Source organism: Danio rerio, chromosome 25 (genome assembly GCF_049306965.1).
Source record: "Danio rerio strain Tuebingen ecotype United States chromosome 25, GRCz12tu, whole genome shotgun sequence".
In the NCBI taxonomy this organism is placed as follows: domain Eukaryota; kingdom Metazoa; phylum Chordata; class Actinopteri; order Cypriniformes; family Danionidae; genus Danio; species Danio rerio.
Genome location: NC_133200.1, coordinates 20,837,173 through 20,857,527, shown reverse-complemented (window position 1 = coordinate 20,857,527; position 20,355 = coordinate 20,837,173). Strand labels below are relative to the sequence as shown.

Genomic DNA, 20,355 nt, shown 5'->3' with positions numbered 1-20,355 from the left:
GCACTGTTTATTTGAAAAAAATAACTAATTTATTTGAAAAAATAATTGTAGTTGAAAAAACTCTGTGCATAAATAGTTGCCAATTTCACTCACTCCTGCACCAAGAGCATTATTACAGTGATTGCCAAGCAGCATATAAAGCACAGTGCACTGCTCCTTTGTAAAATCCACAAAAAGGCACTGTGTTGCTTCATGTTTTCTGAACTGAAAAGCACTTTGTGGTGTGATCGGCTCCGTACAAACCTAGGTATGTTTGTGCAGGAGGTAAGACTAAAATTACTGACTTTAACCTAAAAATTTAAACAGAATTTCTTTTGAGAAGAAATAACTTGATTTAAAATGCTCTTTGGTCTTTGAGAATTTGCTGTCATTTTATAATCACAAATAGCTGAATTACACATTTCAGGAAAGAGCTGCATTGCAGTCACACTACTTACCTTTTCAGAAATACTTCACTGCGTGATTGTTCACCAAATACCTTTTGACCCTCAGGTGATTTCCACCGTTCCCACAAGACGACTGAAGTTCCTGATAACCATGGGTCATGGCACTAAAAAGGAGGAGATCCCCGAGGACGAGCTGGAGGAGATGGAAGACCTGGATGAAATCGACCATGCAGAAATGGAGCTGAGAAGGGGGCAGGTTCTGTGGTGCAGGGGTCTCAACAGGATCCAGACACAGGTAATCGTTTTTTTTCTTAGGACCGCAGTCTTTCTTGAACTTAAAAATAAATAAATGACTTACCATTTACTCATCCTTTATGAAGGTTTTTCTTCTGTTGAACACACAAGAGGACTTTTGATAAATGGTGGCAACTGCTTGCCATATACTCAGACAGAGTAGGAAAACGTACTGGAAGTCAATGTCTTCCAGTTTCCAACATTCTTCAAAATAATGTTTAGTATTTCTCTCCAACAGAGAAAGGAAACTTAAATATCTTTTAAACAAGCGGATGATGAGTAAATAATGTCGGAATTTTGGCTAAACTATCCATTAATGATGTTGTTGTTCTAAGTTTGATTTGAGTTTAAAGTCCCCCTGAATGAACTGGAAGTTGCTGAGACTTTTATATCAGTATGGTGATGTACAGTACTATCAACTGGAACTGAATATAGGGAAGGGCTTTCTTTTGCACATCATTTTCTCATAGCAAACTAATGGAAAGAGGGGCCTTAATTAAGGTTATCGATACACAGGTACCATAAAAGTCTTCAGGTTGACGTGAACAGGTGGACTTCCACTCCAAACACGGAAACAGATGGTCAGAGTTTGATTAAAGATTATCAAAACAACATATATTTGTTCATTTCATATGTACGAAAAAAGTACTCTGGTTGTACATACAAGAGACTTTAAGGCCCTCTTCTAGTCAATGGATCAAGAAAATATCCTGTGATCTTGCTCTGGAAAAACTGACATATACATTATCAAAGGGAAGTTAAAAAACTTTTATAGCATATAGAATCCCTCTACACTCCTGCAACCAAGTGGACCCGACAGCAGAAGAGAACTTATTTAAAACATCATGGTTAAACCGTGAATTACTGTTGATAAAGTATTATTTATTTATTTATTTTTACTGTTGTTATTATCGTTATAAGTTTTGTATGTCATACTGGAGTTCTTTTGTTTTAATGTGATGTTCAGATGTTTAGATGTCTTGTTTTAATTTGAAGAAAAGCCCAATAATAAAACAGTTAAACAGACTTCAACTAATCTTTTAAAGTTAAACATTAAGTTTGACTTAATATTTTTAGTCTGTTTGATTGATATAAGTTGAGATGACTAGAAAATTTCATTTGATTTGATTTCATTGAGGTTCATTCCACTGTGGCGATGCCTAATTAATAAAGGGACCAAGCCAGAAAAAATGAATGAATGAATGAATGAATGAATGAATGAATAAAAAATGTAGGGCATACAGAATTTTTTAGTTTTTACTCGCTTTAATCTTTGTTAATTCGTTTTTCTTCGGCTTTGTCCCTGATTATCCACCGTGGAATGAACTGCCAACTGTTCCAGCATGTGTTACGCAGAGGATGCCCTTTCAGCCACAACCCAGTACTGGGAAATTGCTTTAATCTTAAAATATATAAAAATTATCATTAAAATAGAAGGAAAAATTATAGAAAAAAATTCAAAACAAAGAATAAATAAATAAAATAAAAACTGCAGTAAGTTTTAAAACATGAAATGTAAAAAAATGTGTTAAATAAAATGCAATCAGGTATTATGCAAAAAAATCTAATAATTGTACTTCTTAATATGTGTATGAACTTTTGTATGTAATATTAATTAGTAAAAAGCATCTGTGAAGAGCTTGTAAGCCGAAGATATTTGTTATTAATCATTCCCAACCATTTGTAATTTTGTCAAATTATGTAAAACATATTAAACAAATATTCACTTGTGTGCAATATGTACAATGTTATTGGATCAATAATATATACATTATTTACACTGCTGTCAATTAAACATGTTTCCTAACAATGCAGGGAAAATGTGCAGCAAGTTGTAAACAAATTTGGGTGGTCAAAGGTTATATGTTGTTGAGTTTCCTGACCTCTGATTTCTATTTGGTTTTGTTGTTGTTTCCTCAGATCCGTGTGGTTAATGCTTTCCGGGATTCCATGTCCCCATACGACGGCCTTGAGACGCCTGAGTCTCGCAGCTCTATTCACAATTTCATGAGTCATCCGGAGTTTCGCATCGAGGATTCAGAACCAGCGATTCCTCTAATCGACGACACAGATCCTGAGGAGGACGCACCCACCAAACGCAACGCAGCTCCTTCTCCACTGCCTCTAGTTTTATCTTCCCCCAATCAGAACAATAACGCCATCGATGGCAGGGGCTTCCATCACCACATAGATCTAACAAAAACTATCCTTCCTCCCACTCCTGGAAGCCCATTACACAGCCTGGAGACATCGCTCTAATCCAACATCACCTAAATCCACGACCAAAGGCACATTGATTCTTCTGGAAGAGTAGAGAATCTTGTGTGTGTGTGTTTTTTATGTATTTCATGAGAGTTTGTTTTATTATTTATTTTATGACGTATAAAGTCGTCAGTTACAGGCCTCTTGTTTCTTAAAAACAAAAATGGACACATCTGAGGTGTATTAAGGGAATGATTTGCTGGTTTACAGTGATACATTGTGCTCATTTTTTGTCTTTTTTTTTTTAATCAACCAAATGAAAAACAAGAAAGGACATGTCGTAGTTCAGGGAGGTTGTGCTAAAATGTATGTGTATCTTCTGTTTAGAGTGTTTTTATCATATTTAAGTCTCCTCACCTCCTCAAACACATCAGTTTTGGTCAAGAAATCGCTCTTTATGAATTGTTGTGATGATGGTAATATGAAGACTTCAACAGGATTTCAACAGGATGTGGCATAGGATTTGAAATGGAACATTAAACATGTAATATTAGTAAAGGTAAATAGGAAAGAACTTTAGACAGGAATTTGTGGGATAATTGTAATTTCATTGTTAGTTTCATTCCCGTTTTGGGAAAGAATATTTTTCCATCTGTTTATGGAATATAATTTTGTAAATGTAAATGGTCTTTGTGGTTTAATTTACATTCGGAAGTCTTTAAGTATGTGTATGGGTTTTGACAATAAAATATTCATATTTAGATAAACTTAATCATTGTTTTTATTTCGCATCTTGGTTGCACAAAACATGCTCCATCTTGACATTAACATTATTACAGTAGAATTCCCCACACAAAGAAATGCTTTGGAACAACTCTAATGTCTTAATTTGTGAGAAATGTCTTTTTATTGATAGGTAGTCTGAAAGAGGATTTGTTTTTGTGGTGGACTTATTTAAAAATTATGGCAATATTCAGGATTATGTAGAATTGATGACATTGTGTAATTTCTTACTGCCAGCCAAATCCTTCAATTGTGTTATAAGTCGTTCCGGCATTCCATGGAAGAGAGCATGGTTATTACCTGAAAAAAATCAGCATGATTAACAAAATAGGAGAGATACATATTAAGATTTTGCATAATGTATTTCCTAAAAATTCCTAAATTGCTTATTATTTTGATATATCTAATTTGTGTACTTTTTGCAATATACATGAAGAGATTTTATTTCACTTATTCTATAGTTGCACACACATTAAACGTTTTTGGAATAACATTATTTTTTATTTATCGTCCATATTTAAATATGATTTAGACCACATATATAGTCTGTATTTCTCTGATAATTTTTTTTGTTAATTTTTTTTTACACTGTACATTTTTATACACAAAATAAGTTCTTAAAGGCAATACTTAGATTTTTATAATACTTAATACTTAGAGTTTTTTTTTTCTCCTCTTAATTTTTTGTTATTGAATTTTTCTTCTGTCCAGTAATGTTATTATTCTTGTATTTAATAATAAAAAAGATATTAAATTAAAATAATTAGAAATGTCCTTGCTTTATAAAACTAATTTCGAAGTAATTCAATATGTTTTCAAGGATTATTTGATACTGTATATTTTGTTATATTCAAAAAAATCATACATTCTATTAAATATTATCTGTAACAATGCATCATTGATTTTGTGCTGCGCAACGTCGACATGACGGCTCTGCTTTCCGGAAATCTGCTTCGCCAATCCCGTTGCAGCAATCAAGTCACGTGATTTTCGAAACCAGACCTCGAAATTTGAAATGTGGAAACAGATCGCTAGTGCCTGTGAATAGACAACACTGCTGCTAATAAATTAAACTCTAAACAAAGCTTTGGACAAAACGTAAGTATTATTGTCCTTATTAAACATCTACTATATGTTTTAAGCTTAAATTTCTGTCGGTAATTAGTTCAACCGCTGAAGCTGCATGAGTTGTGTCTTATTTATGTAACGTTATTTTTTGTCACATACAAAATGCTCGCATAAATAACTATCGAAAGTTTTATAACCAGTATTTTATTGTGTATTTGGTTTGAAATGTATTTGCCTATGACTGAAACGTGTCGTAATCAAATGGGGAACTACATAACATTGTGCTACTGTTAGCAGGACTTTGGCCTCCATTTGTTTTCCTGGCTGAAGATGGCATCACTTTCTCACAGTGGTAACGTTTATGGGTTTTCTAATCAAAATCTGTCTAAACTATACTTACAAAAAAGTAATTGTTTCGTGGTACAGCGATAAATCTGATGTTATTATCCTGGTACTTGTCAGAAAAAGTACCATGGTACATGTCTAAAACAACACGGTATACCACAGTGTACGTTTTGTGTTAGTGTAGTATGACAGCAACACCGAAAATAATTTGGTAAATTATGTATATTTTATTTTTTAATTTGCTTTGCCGTTTATTATTGTCACTTTTACTTGCAGATTTTGTTTCACTGGCTGAGGAGAAATTTGACTTTGACGTTTCCTTGTCACCTGGAAGGTTTGTTTTCATTGTTAAGTATGTAAAATCAATGTTGTCTAAAGTTAAAATGTTTTGTTAATCAATATCTTAAAAGATAAATTAGCATTATTGAGACTCAAATAAAAAGCTAAATTATTAAAAAGAAAAATGAAAAAAAAAATTTATTTGTGTTTGTTTGTGAGAGAATAATTTTGCTCAGTTTTTACCTGACAAAAACATGGGAAATATAAAAACTAAATATTAACATGCGATTTCTGCCAAAACATGAAATGAAGTGTTTTAGCATGTGTTGATGCTCATTTTAGTGCAATTTATTTAAAAGTACTTGTCTTGTAAATCTACCGATGCCTCTAGTTGAGAACCTCTTCTTTGATAAGTGCTACAAAATATGAACTGTACTGTGGTTTCCCTTTTTAACACATGAAATGCTCTCTCGTAGCTCTAAAGGAGATTATGAAGTTGAAGATGAGGTCTTCGTGGGTCCAGTCAGTCATAAAGAGAAATGCATCTCTCATGGTGTCGAGACTCACGTGAAGGACAATATAAGCAGTGGTCCATCTCTGGGAGAAGAGCCCAGCTGGAGTCCACTTACTGGAGAAAAGTTTGATGAAATCTGCAAAGAAGCTCAACAACTCGCCAGCCACATAGAGCAAACCATCACTGATTCTGCAGCCGAGAGCAGCGTTGTGTCCTCCTGTCAAACTGAGACATTTGAAGATGATGCAGCAACTAAACTGAACTTGTTCAGCAAGCCAGCTGATATTCTGAGTCCCATCAAAAGAGAGACCTTCCTAGTGCAGGACAGTCCAATGAAGCAGCTTCCACCCGCCATTCAGAAGCGCATGATGAAGACTAACGGGAAGGCTGGGTTTGGAAAGCCACGTCTCAGTACATCCAGTCCAGTCAGGCCTGCTGTGACGCAACATAAGTTGGCATCCAAAAGCAAAGTCCTTATGGCCAATAGTGGGGTGTTACCCAGCAAACCCACCGGCCAGGGGAACTCACGGCTTTCATGTAGTGCAAAACCATTACCAGCCAACAAAACTAGGCTTCCTCCTCCAAGCAGAGTGAGAATGCTTTTATTAGGGGTGTGCGATATTTACACAAAAGAGACATCTTTTGAATGAATAATTTGCATAGTGTTGTTTTTAATACTGGCTTTAGGGCAGGTGTAAAATAAATGTGACACTTAAGTGTTAATAAGACTTGATAAAGTGAGGTGAATCGCTAAACAATTATGTATTTTCACAAAGCACAAAATGAATGACTAGTCATGGCAAATTTATGCCTCCTCACAAGGTCGCGTTTACCACGGCAATGCATTTTTAGGCAGCGTGCCCACTTTTTTTTTTCAACACTTATGTATTTTGATGTTTTTTTTTTTGTTCGGCTTCTAAAAAAGCACACCGTGCACAATATAAAACCGCAAATTAAGATAAAGTTTGTTACTGTATTAGAAATCCAAATGATCTACCATGCTTATGACTTGACATGCATTAGCCTTATGAGTCACATTTTTTTCTGTAATTCTTTATTCTTGCGTGGTGTAAATATCTCCATGTGGATCTATATTTTCGATTCAAAGGGATTGTCACTGTTTTAGCAAAAGAATTTTTAGTCAAGTCAAAGTCAGCTTTATTGTCAATTCAGCCACATGTACAAGACATATAGAGAATCGAAATTGCGTTACTCTCAGACCCAAGGTGCTTAACATTAATAAAAAAAATAAATAAAAAATAGTAGTTTAAGAAAAAGAAAATTTACAGTATATACATTGTACATAAAATGTGGTCTAAAAATATACATGGGTGATAAAATTATAAGCAATACAGTGACATTAAGGGCATATTTTACTGTTAAAAGTTTATACATTTTACTGTCAAAGTTTTCATTTTCAAAACTCTCTTTTTTTTTTATTTATTTTTTTTATTTTTTTCCCTCTCCGCTGTCGCCACTGCCTCGCATGGTTCAGGATTGGTAGAGCTACGCATCGCCATGAATTGGCTCTTCAGTGTTTGAACTCTCAGTAATGATTAAATCACACTGAACTGAGCTAAACTGAACTGAACTGAACTTAAACACTAAAACCTGAACCACACTGTTCCAGTTACTATGACCATTTATGTGAAGCTGCTTTGACAAAATCTACATTGTAAAAGCGCTACACAAATAAAGCTGAATTGAAAAATTGAAAAAACCTTTCTCTTTGAAACCAACTTTCAGAAGGTTGCATTAAGGCACCCACGCTGAATTAAATGTGTAAATGTATGACAAGTGCAGGAAAAGTTGAAAGGTTTACAACTCATCCTCCTCTTCCAAATCTGTTTTTGTTTCTTTCTTTTGTTGAACATAACAATTAGATATGCTAAAGAATGTTGGACAGCATTATGTCCTACTAAGGCTGCTACATTCTTCACAATATCTTATTTTGTGTTCAAGAGAAAAAAAAGAAGTTCCTAAGTTTCAACCACTTGCTGATGAGTAAACGATGAGGGTGTTTCTGGATGAACTATATTCCTTAATTTTAATTCGTTGTTTAAACATACCCTAAAGCAGCCAGTACTGTCTCTGAGTTTATTATTTTGAATGAGTGATTCATTTAGAAACAAAGCATCTCTGTAAGTAATTAAATTGTAAGATATCGCACACTCTTAATTTAACTACATATTATGTTACATATAATGGATCTTAGTGTTTAACATATGAGGTTTACTCTGTGTTTATTACTGTGTTTCAGGGTAATTTTGGTCTGAAGCGCAGCCCCAGCAGTAGAAACACAAGTAGAGCTGGCTCCTCTGAAGACCTTCTCTCTGATAACACCAGCGTTGCTTCTGACGTCAGTGATTCCTCCTTAAACACTAGTTTGCCTGGGCGAAGCAGCATTCCGGCCAGAAACAAGGTAAAATGATCTGGCACTGTTGTATGCAGTTTAAATATTCAGGATCTTTTGATACAATAGTACACTACACATTTTTATCAGTTTCATAAACCCTTGCTTAATAAAAATATGGGTTTCCAATTAATGTCTGTACTTTAGTACCATAGAAGAGGATGAATATACTGGTATTTGGCCACATTACAGATTTTTTTTTAAAGTGCATTATATTCATTCATGAATGTATATGTTTTTTTGCTTTGAAACATTTCTATGACAAATAGAGTAGAAAAAATTATATTAGTTTACTTTTTGTTTGTAGACATTTTTTACACTATATATTCACATTCACCTTTAAACATATTGTTACATCCTTGGTCCATTATAGCGTAATAATATTAATAATAGTATTTAATTAATTCGTTTTTAAAAATACTAACCCCCAGACAGTTATAGAATAGGGTGTTTGTTTTTTAATGGGAAAATATGCAAGTTGTTTGCTATTTAATGTAATTTATTACAATACAGGGGGATATCTAATACCAGTAATTAGTCATGTTACATATTTTTAAAATGCTCTTATTATGGCTGCACGATATTGGAAAAATCTGACATTACGATATTTTATTTTTTTGCGATTTGAAATATTGCTCTATGAACACAGTTTTACAAGATGGTTTGAAATGGACTATTTGATTGTTTTCTGGAAGTCAAACAGTAGAAATTGAATAATCACAATTTACATAAAATTATTATTATTATTTTTTTTACATTTTGTTTCATCTCGTTTCCAGTCTATATATCCAAAAATTCTTAGAGCAAGTAAAAATATTGTTTTGTTTTTACTGTCAAAAGAAATAGGTAAAAATATGAAGAGTTTTTCCCTTAAAACAAGCTAAATTATCTGCCAGTGAAGTTAAATTTTGATAATTGGATGAGAAACTAGACAAAAAGTGTAAGTAAGAATTTTTTTAGCATAAATCATATAAATACTGTGTAAATAGAGTGATTATATACAATTCTGTTGCTCCTGCTCAACTATAATTCAGACTCAGCATTGCATATTTTTGTGATGTGACTATTGCGGATGTGCACATTGCGATATCGATACAAAAACGATATTTTGTGCAGCCCTAGCTGTTATTCATAAATGTATGTTTAACTATTTGCTTTATCATTCAGACAGAGCTGCGAGCTCCATCTGCTCTTAAAGCTCCTTCACTTCAGAACTCAAGGGTTGTGGACAGAAGGAGAAACACCTCGTCCTCCTCTTCATCTGTGTCCAGCATTAACTCCAGTCTAACGGTCTCTCCGGGGAGCAAAGGTGATCTTTCAGATCCTCATAGGCCACCCTATTATATATTGCATGTTCATAGTTAATCTTAAATGACATTTAATAATTTTAATTAAATTCTGTACATTATATTTTGTTGCAATCCACCTTTTGTTAAAGCATAAATGCATTTTTTTGAAACCAAAAGTAATGAAGTGATCAAACAAAAAGAATCTTGGGTATCTCATGCCATCTGCTGGTTATTTGAAGTTAAGACACTGAAGACAATTTTTTTCAAGTATCCATTAGTTTTGTTTGGTCCTTTTGATTTTTTAAAGAAGTTATTTCAGTCTAATGTAAAGAAGACACCCTAAACAGGTTTTAAATGTTTTTGTCACATTTAATCAGTTATATTTTTAAAATTATAATAATTTACGTGGATACTTACAATATTTTTCTCAAAATTAGCTTTTCCTTCTGCACATAACTTTCCACTTCAGCAATTCTAACATACACCAAACTCCATCATTTTTATTTATATCTCAATTCAATTCAATTCAGCTTTATTTGTATAGCGCTTTTACAATGTAAATTGTTTCAAAGCAGCTTCACATAAATGGTCACTGAATCAGTAACTGGATCAGGGTAGTTCAGTTTTTAGTGTTTAAGTTCAGTTCAGTTTAGCTCAGTTCAGTGTGGTTTGAAGTCATTATTGAGAGTCCAAACACTGAAGAGCAAATTCATAGATGAGTAGCTTTTCAGATCCTGAACCATTCAAGCCAGTGGCGACAGCAGAGAGGGAAAAAAAACTTCACCAATAGGAGAGTGAAGAAAAAAAACCTTGAGAGAACCAGACTCAGTTCGGCACGACCATTTTAATTTCTCCGCTGGCCAAAAGTCTTGTGCAGAGCTGCAGTCTCAGCAGTGGAGGCTGGAAGCTGGCCTCAGCGAAGACTCGTCTGTCCCTGGAGCGTCACTGGAATCAGTCTCATGCTCTCCACTCCCCATGACCAACAGCGCAGCAGCTCAGGATACGGCCTGGTCCCGGATATGGACACCTTGGGATATCTGTACTCTAAAAGTTTTTACAGATGGATTTCTTGAAGTAACATGCTGTTTTATTTTACAAAAGATGCGTTTATTTTCTGGATTATAAAGTTATAAAACAAGATGCCTAAATTCTCCCAAAAACCTTTGACTGTAATACCTGTATGTCAAAAAAGAGTTTAAAATTTTTAAATTTTAGATTTTTGTGCTAGACCTATATCCAAATGAGTGTTTATTTTTTAATCATTTATTATGATTGTGAAAAGTGGCTGATCTGTTCAATAAAATATTTGACTGCGTGTCACTGCATCCCAAACAACTACAACCGTATAACTAAAGCAATCTTCACTGTGCTGAGCGAGATTGCTTTCTAAACTGAACAGCACATCATCGATGACGTAAGCATGCCCAGGGCAACTGTGCATAGTGTGAGTACGCCCTTAAACATTTAGGCAGTTGCATTTCCATCAGCTCAATCTACTTTTGCAAAGATGTAGTCTTCATTAGTATGTAAGGCGTATCACTCTCAGAAGAAGAAGTTTGCTTAATATATGACCTTAAGCCTTATAAATAAAATTGTTTAATGAAGAAAATGAGACAAAAATAATAAAAAAAAATATATTCCTTTTTCCTAATATTTTCCAGCCAAACTCAACTCCTCTCTAAACTCCAGCACTAACAGCATCGGCACTCGTTCTCAGAGCAGTGTCAGCATGTTACCGAGTTCTAGCCGCAAATCCTCAGTTGTTGCCCGAAACCCAGACCCAGTCGTCAGCAGACGCACCTCCATCACTACACAGAACAGAAGGACGTCTGAAATTATGCCCAGGCCTGTCAAAGCGACACCCATGAAAAAGACAGAGCCGTTGCCGCCTCAACAGCTTCAGACTCCGGCAAAGACATCCAGCATCCCTGCATCCGCTGCTAAAGTCGGAAGTGCTTTTCGAGGAAACCCGAAACTGAGACTCTCAGTGGTGCCCACGCCAACAAACTACATGAAAGCAGTTCACAAGTCTGAAGGTGAGGAAAACATATGCAACGCTAACGTAGAAGAGCTATTACAGTGTGTCCGCAGGGTCTTAAAAATAGATTTGACTTGACGCAGATTGGTTTACTGCAGTAACCAAGGAAACATTGTTATTTCTGCTGTTGTAGGCACCACCTACGTTTGCATATGTTTTGCATGTTTCACACAGCGAATGCCTTCCCAGCTGCAACCCAGTACTGGGAAACATCCATACACACTCATTCACAAACATACACTACTGCCAATTTAGTTAACTCAATTCACCCATGGCACATGTCTTTGGATTGTGGGGGAAACCAGAGCACCTGGAGGAAACCCATGCCAACACGGGGAGAACATTCAAACTCCACACAGAAATGCCAACTGGCCTGCTGGGACTCAAACCAGCGACCTTCTTGCTGTGAGGCAACAGTGCTAACCACTGAGTCACTGTGTTGCGTATTTAGTAAATACACCGTTCGTTAGAATGTCGGCAATGCTTTGCTAAAAAAGCAGCCATTGATTTCCTAAAGCATTTTTGTTGATACTATAGAAGTCAGCAGTTGCTGTTTTTCACCTAATATTCTGAGAGGGGTCTGGCTGCAGACCTGGTGCAGTGCAATCTGGGCTGCATCCAAGGATTTTTAAAGGGCTCACCTAACCACACCCTTAACCCTGCCCGTCACAGTGACGTCACTAGCTCCATTTGAGTGCATTGTGTCTGACATTGCATCGCTGAGTGACGCAATCTCAGCTTGCATCATAAAGGCTGCATCCAGATACTATTGAATATTCTTCTGGATATCTTCTTTTGTGACTGAATTAAGATACTCAAACAGGTCTAAAACAAGTAAAGGGAGAGAAAATAAGATAATTTAAATTTTTGGGTCAAATTTTTTTTTTTTTTTTTTTTCACTCCTCAAATTCTCTTTACCATCTCAATAAAAACAATCTTTTGAAAAATGTAAAGGGGACATGATTAAAATAAACTATTTACACTTTTTCTATGTGAACTAAATATATTTGTATTAACAGAAACATATGTTTGTTTTAGGATAGTGTATATTAAAGCTCATTTTAGGAACTTTTATTAAATAAAATGAAGAAATAAAAAGTAATTAAGTTTCCCAGAGATGGGTTGCGGCTGAGAGGGCTTCCGCTGCGTAAAAATGTGCTGGATAAGTTGGCCGTTCATTCTGCTGTGGCGACCCCAGGTTAATAAAGGGATTAAGCCGAAAAGAAAATGAATGAATAAAGTAATTACAATAAGAAAAGAAACAATAATTACAATGATTTACATTTAGTTACAGCATTGGTAAATAGTAACAATAAACAGGATATTTGTTAAAATATTTTTTAATCTTTATTATTGTTATTTAGTATTAATACAACCATAGAACATGTTAGCTTTGGTTTATGAAATAATACTAATAGATACAACTTTATAGTTGTTTTTCGTAAGTGCTGTAATGTGCATCAGCTATTGTTAAATTTTGTATTTATTTTTCTTTTATAATTTGAGGAAACTTTAATGTAATGTGTATCCCCAAAAATTGACATTAAACAAAAGTTGTAATGGTCATAGAATAAAGGTTTTTATTTATTTATTTATTTGCTTATTTTATAATATATATTTTTTGTATAACAAATATAATTTCCTATATTTAACATTTTATTTTGGCCTGCAATATGACCTTAAATGCATTTTTTACCCTAAAATTAAGACTGTATATTTTTAAGATGTTTTTCATTTTATCATATATTATTGTTAAATCTATTTTGTGTATTCTTTTGTTTGTGGTTTTATTTTTATATTTATTAAATAAATATTTTATCAATGTATGCTATTATTTAAGATAGTTTGAAAGGCTGAAAACCTGTAACCATTGACATCCATAATATTTTTTTCTTCTACGCAAGTCAATGATTTCCAGCTTTCTTCAAATAATCTTCATTTGTGTACAACAAAAGAAAAAAAGTCATACCTGGAAAGAAATTTCAACTGATGACAGAATTTTCAGTTTTGAATAAACTGTCGTTTTTAAAAGATTTAATCAGTACTTTATATTGCTGCAGAAAATCATATGTTAAAATGTGTGTTTTATTTATAAATGTAAATGTTTTATTTATAGCTTCCACATCACCTGATGTCCCCCGTATCATGAAGCCAAAGAGATTATTGACCGCGTGCAGTGTTGACAGGTAATCTAGTAAATAATACATTGTTTGCAGATTTCTGCTGTTTTGGGTGTTTCTCATCACTCTGTCTCTGATCTTCACAGTATTCCTGATCATCTAGCGGCTCCTCCAGCAGGCCTCCTGACGCCCTCAGCCGTGGCCAGTAAACTAAGGAGACCCTCAGCTCTTCCAACCCCAGTAAACCGCCGTGTGTCTGGCATTCCTGCTCTCACACCTAAAAGTGTGTCACGTCTGAGTAAACCTGTCCAGATCACACAGCGCTCATCCACTGCTGACGAAGTGCCCACTTGTTTGAGGTATTTCTAGCCCTTCTACTGCCTCTCTATATGAGAAACACTGATGGAGGTTCATTATTTATTAATAGCATCTAGCTATGAAAACATTGATCAAGGTGTCAAACATGAGAATGCTTCAAATTTAGCTTTTCTTCTCCGGCTTATTAAACTTTTTATATTACACATTTTTAATAAAATCAGTTAATTAAAAAACAGATATCAGAATACTCATTAGTTTTTAATCATTTATTTGAATCACCAGCAGGGACATTTTAAATGTTCAGAGATCATGCCAGAAAATGTGGATATGCTGATGTTTATTATATATAATAATAAAAGTAAAACCTGATCCAAGCTAAGTAGACAAAGGCTTAGTTTATTTAAATTAAGATACTTTTTCTAAATTATTATTTCTTACTTTTTTTGTTTAAAATTTGTTGTATAATATTGATTTAATTTGTTGTTTAACAACAAAGATTTTGATTTTACAAAGAAATGTGCAGTACTTCTAATAACAAAAAGGCACTTATTCTAAATTTCATAATCTCAGGTTTTGAAATCACTATTAAACAGATTTTTAACACATTTTGTTAAACAAATTGTAAAGAGGGTGTCGTGAGATCAGTATTATGAATCGTATTAAATTGTAGCTTGATTGTATCGTTACATCCATACTTAACAGTACACACGTAACTGTTGTCACTCATTAAAACGATGACATTCTAATAATATTTACATTTTTCTAATCAATCAAAAAATTAGGGAGATCAATTTACTAATTAAAATATCTTTAATTGAACCTACTTATAAGATAACCTTCAGTTCATTAGTTGATCTTATTATTAAAATGATTACATTTCATAACCTGTAGATTTCTACTTGTTTACTCAAAGAAATAATCAACAGATTAAATTATTATTCATTAGTTGCAGCCTGACTTCTAAGATGAACCCCAAAAAATAAAAATGTTCTCTACATGGGGTATATACTCGTAGACTTTAAATTTCAGCCAGCCAGCTTCAGCGCTTTCAGTAAACTGTCTTTCCACGTGTAAGGTCTGACTTCTTTAAAAACACGTCTTTTCACCTAGTTTTAAAGGGCCATGAAACCCCCGTTTTAGCAGGGTGTTTTCACACCTCTAGTTTGGAAAAAGTCAGGAAAGTGGTTGTGTCTAGCTCTGTTTGGGTGGGAGTGTCGGGGAGGGAAAAGGGGAAGGATTTGAATAAAAATGGGAGTTCCCATTTGGGCAGGCGCTGATTTTCACGAAAAACAAACACACAGATGCCGGAGAGTAAGGCAGTGACTGTGTTTAATGACGGTGGAATGTTTGAGACCGCACATCATATAAGAGAAAAAAAACTCTGCATTTCTCAATAACCCAGATGTACTAAATAGGTCAGAAAGCCGTGTGTGTGTAGACGATCTTTTCACAAAATTTGGCGAAAATTAAACACGACGGTCGGCAACAGTTTGCTTGCAGTGTTCACGTTTACACTGAGAGCAGCATTTACAGCGGATCTTTCAGTCCATAATATTGAAAGAGTACTGCTGACGATACGAACTATAACTTTGCCATTTGAATGAACAAAGAAAGGGCACTGATCGCACACACTTACCAAATCTGTAGAGACAGGACAATCAACACATACTGGGGCTGCGTCTTTTTTTTACAGGAAACGAGCAGCAAGTCCGGATTTCACAATTTACAGATGTGAAAAGCTCTCGTGTAAAAAATGTTCCGTACAAACGTATTTCTGTCGCATGTTGCGTGCACTGATCCACACGTGAGTCCAGCAGCGCTCTAATAGAGAGAAAATGAAAACAAAACCTTCGCTACAGCAAATTATAAAAGCAACACAGACGACCCGTATCTCCAAACAATTCTTATTCTTTTCCCACTTGTTTTGGCAACACAACGTGGTGTTTCTCTGCCGTCTGAACACTGTTTCAGTTACAGTCTTCGAAGTATATTAATGAAGTTGCAGCACATACATAATAGAGCGCGCTGATTGGTTTGAACCAAGTCTTACTCATGCATAAATGCAGCACACTTAGAGATGTAATACGGTACCCTCAGGTACAGACGTCCAGTCTACATGCTGGAATACACGCTAAGATCTCGTGACCGTGACGCAGCTTAAAAAATTTGTTTCAAACCAGAAGTATGATTTTGCAAAAATTTTTAAAAATATATGTGTCCTAATAGTGTTTTTAGCAGTGTGGGACACATACGACTGTCAACAGCTCAGAAAAATGTGTTTTGATATTTCGTGACCTTTTAAGCTTGAACAACTAAATGAATGTTTAAGTCTATTTAACTGAATATATTATAATTACATTACACCACAGATGCTGTAAAAGAAACCTTATGAAAATAGTCCTATTAAGTTTTCACTAAAAGTTTATCATTGGCTGAAAAACACTAGCTTTGCATACAGCCCATTTACTTTCACTCATTTGCTTTTAAGCTTTTAAAAATGTCTTTTTTTCTGCTGAACACAAAACAAGATATTCTGAAGAATGTTAAAAATAAGGGGCCATCAACAACCACAGTAGGAAAAAAAAATAAAATAAAAAAAAACTATGGAATTCAATGGCTGCTGCTTTCCAACACTTATCAGTATATCTTCCTTTGTGTTCAGCTGTAGAAAGAAACTCAAACAGATTTTAAACTATTGGATTGTCAGTAAATGATGACAGAATTTACATTTTGGTGTGAATTATCTGTTTAAAAGTGATTTCACTTATACCATAGCATATAAATAAATACTCCTTTATACAGTAACTGGACATCTAACTCTTACTTACTAGCCTAACTTCATTTCTACAGCCCAGAAAACAAGAAAGAGAGTGAGAAAGCAGAATACAAGCAGCCCTCTGTGTCCATTGAGGAGACCTGTCCTCCTGCTGACCTCCAGCCCTGCTCTCTGCTCTTTAATATGGAGGACGAGTCTGAAGGATCTCCTGCCTGTGAGCCAGCAGACATGGAGCCTCCTCCAGAACCTCCATCACATCAACCAGAGCCTTCATCGTGTGATCCAGAGCCTCCTTCTCCAGTCGACATCAAGTCTCCTGCACCTCCAACCACAGCAGACATGCACAAACAGCACCCGCAGAAGAACATGGAGAAAAAAGAGGTCAGTTTAAATCAGTGTGTTTTAAAATAAATTGTGTTGCAAGTGTGTTTTATTGCATCTGATCATGTTTGTAGGTTTTGCTGGTGGATGCGCCTGCACCAACACGTCAGCTGTCAGAAAAGCTGCTCATTGATTTGTCCAATACACCAGACCTGATCAAAACCTCCTCTGGAAAGCCGTGGGCGGGACAGGTGAGAGGAACATTTGTAGTCCAGACTGCAATCATGTTTTTTGGTGTCTAATTAGTTGTTAGCCCTCCTGTAAAATTTTTGTTCTTCAATTGTTGTTGAAGTGCGGTTTAATAAAGGAAATGGATAGATTTTAAACACTAGCTTTAATGACCAATTTCTAATAACATAAACTATTTTGCAAGATACATGCATTTAGTTAATTGGGTAAGTCATTGGAAACCAGTGGTTTATGTAATCAATCATGAATCATCTAACATAAATGATAATGGGGGCTCATAATATTTAACTTAGAAATAAAAAAGAATATTTTATTCCAGCCAAACTTGAATAAGACTTTCTTCAGAGGGAAGAAAATGTTATAAGAAATACTGTGATGATTTGTGAAGAAACACCACCTGGGAAATATTTAAAAAATAATAAACATTTCAAGTATGGCAAATTTTCTGAAACTTTATATAAAATATTATAACATGGAAAACAATAAAGCTCTATTTTGCTTTTGTTTAAAATACAGCAGTGCTGTTTGGGTCTCTTGTTGTGTATAAATGTGCATTTCTGACCACTATTTTTAATTTTTGATGGTATTTCTATCTTAAGTAAGCTAAGTATCGTTAATAAGCAAAGATTTCTTTAGTTATCACCAAAGCTCTCTCTATTTTGTTGTAGATTATTAAATCATTGTGCTAGAAAAATATTTGTCAATTCTGTACAATCTGTCAATAACTCATAACTCGTATACAAACTCATCTTAAAAATAAAATCAGAATCGCAAAACATACTTTGTTGCGAAATACAAGCTGTAAAATGTGATGGCTTAACTGTATTTACAGTGCACCCGGAAAGTATTCATAGCATATCACTTTTCCCACATTTTTTATGCTATAGCCTTTTACCAAAATTTATTAAATTTGTTTATTTCCTCGTTTTAACACACAATACCCCATAATGACAATGTGAAAAAGACTTTTTGAAATTGTTGAAAATTTATTACAAATAAAAAAACCAGAAAAATCACATGTACAAAAGTATTCACAGCCTTTGCCGTGAAGCTCTAACTTGAGCTCAGGTACATTCTGTTTCACTGATCATTCTTGATGTTTCATCAGCTTAATTTGTAGTTCACCTGTGGTAAATTCAGTCGATTGGACATGATTTGAAAAGGCATACACCTGTCTATATAAGGTCTCAGGGTTGACAGTGCATGTCAGAGCACAAACCAAGCATGAAGACAAAGGAATTGCCTGTAGACAGGATTGTCTCGAGGCACAAGGCTGGGGAAGGTTACAGAAGAATTTTTGGTGCTCTGAAAGTTCCAATGAGCACAGTGGAAGATCCGTAAGTGGAAGATGTTTGGAACCACCAGGGCTCTTCCTAGAGCTGGCTGGCCATCTAAGCTGAGTGATCGGGGGAGAAGGGCCTTAGTCAGGGAGTTGATCATCAATAATCCGATGGTCACTGTGTCTGATCTTCAGCATTCTTCTGTAGAGAGAGGAGAACCTTACAGAAGGACAACCATCTGTGCAGCAATCCACCAATCAGGCCTGTATGATAGTGGCCAGACGGAAGCCACTCCCCGCCTGGAATTTGCCAAGACATCTAAAGGACTCTCAGACTATAAGAAACAAAATTCTTTGGTCTGATGAGACTAAAATTTAACTCTTTGTAGTGTATGCCAGGCGTTACGTTTGGAAAAACCAGGCACCGCTCATCACCAGGCTAATACCATCCCTACAGTGAAGCATGGTGGTGGCAGCATCATGCTGTGGAGATGTTTTTCAACAGCAGGAACTGGAAGACTAGTCAGGATAGAAGGAAAGATGAATGCAGCAATGTACAGAGACATCCTGAATGAAAACCTGTTTTAAAATGCTCTTGACCTCAGACTATGGTGACTGTTTATCTTCCAGTCAATGACCTAAAGCACACCACCAAAACATCAATGGAGTGGCTTCACAACAACTCTGTAAATGTCCTTGAGTGGCCCAGCCAGAGCACAGATCTAAATCTTATTGAACATCTCTGGAGAGATCTGAAAATGGCTGTAAACCGTCGTTTTCCCATTCAGCCTGATAGAGGAATGGGCAAACATTCACAAAGACAGGTGTGCCAAGCTTGTGGCATCATATTCAGAAAGACTTGAGGCTGTAATTGCTGCCAAAGGTGCATCAACAAAGTATTGAGCAAAGGCTGTGAATACTGATGCACATGTGACTTTTCAGGTTTTTTGTTTAATAAATTTACAACAAATTTTCGAAAAAGTCTTTTTCACATTGTCATTATGAAGTAACGTGTGCAGAATTTTGAGAAAGTAAATGAATTAAATTCATTTTGGAATAAGGCTGTAACATAAAATGTGGAAAAAGTGAAGAGCTCTGTGTATTTTCCAGATGCACTGTAAATTGTGTAATAAACTAAAAACTCTTTCTTGCAATTCAGACGTTATTTCATTTTTGTAAAGAGGAACTGATTGCAAGATATAAACAAATGTACCTGTGCAAACCCCAAACATGTGAAGGATAGTAGTTTTTTCATTTCATGAATTCCTTGTGTATATTTGTGACTTAAATGAAGTATTAATGTATATATTTTTCCCCCTAGTTAATTGACCTGAGTTCACCTCTTATAAAGTGGAGTCCAGAGAACAAGAAAAGATCTGAAAATGTGGCGCCGCTGATCGACTTATCGTTTTAGAGGACCTGCTGATTTTACTGTGAACTGTGTCTAGAAAAAAATTAATAACTGGAGCATTTCAAATGTGCTAACATGAACCTAAAGAGGGAGAGCAGATGCTGCTGTTTTCGTTATTAACCTTTTTTTTGTTTGTTTGTTTTATTTGTGTTGTCTGTCTCATGTGAATTTAATGTAATTATGGTAATTTTCTGAATTTTAAAAATGAAACTTGTATTTCCCCCCAGAAGGTACAAATAAATGTATTAAATTTACAGTGTCTGTTGCAGT

The 20,355-nt window shown here is 35.0% G+C and overlaps 2 protein-coding genes across 13 annotated transcripts in view; both read left to right on the top strand.

The window, feature by feature from the left end:
* atp2b1b (ATPase plasma membrane Ca2+ transporting 1b) overlaps nucleotides 1-3,646 on the top strand; it is a 55,276-nt gene extending 51,630 nt beyond the window's left edge. For 9 of the 10 annotated variants that reach the window (XM_073942128.1, XM_073942126.1, XM_073942127.1 and 6 more), the window contains 2 exons: nucleotides 493-681; nucleotides 2,601-3,646. In XM_073942128.1, the coding sequence (XP_073798229.1) occupies nucleotides 493-681; nucleotides 2,601-2,939 (528 nt within the window). In that variant the 3' untranslated portion in view covers nucleotides 2,940-3,646. 10 annotated transcript variants of the gene reach the window in all.
* A 1,019-nt stretch (nucleotides 3,647-4,665) lies between these two features.
* gtse1 (G-2 and S-phase expressed 1) lies at nucleotides 4,666-20,339 on the top strand. 3 transcript variants are annotated; one of them, NM_001020625.1, is given in 12 exon segments: nucleotides 4,666-4,763; nucleotides 5,031-5,085; nucleotides 5,355-5,412; nucleotides 5,834-6,461; nucleotides 8,132-8,293; nucleotides 9,452-9,593; nucleotides 11,235-11,609; nucleotides 13,728-13,797; nucleotides 13,878-14,090; nucleotides 16,900-17,206; nucleotides 17,281-17,397; nucleotides 19,996-20,335. In NM_001020625.1, coding segments are annotated over 11 exon segments (2,187 nt in total). In that variant the 5' UTR covers nucleotides 4,666-4,763; nucleotides 5,031-5,063; the 3' UTR covers nucleotides 20,089-20,335.
* Nucleotides 20,340-20,355: the final 16 nt, after the last annotated feature.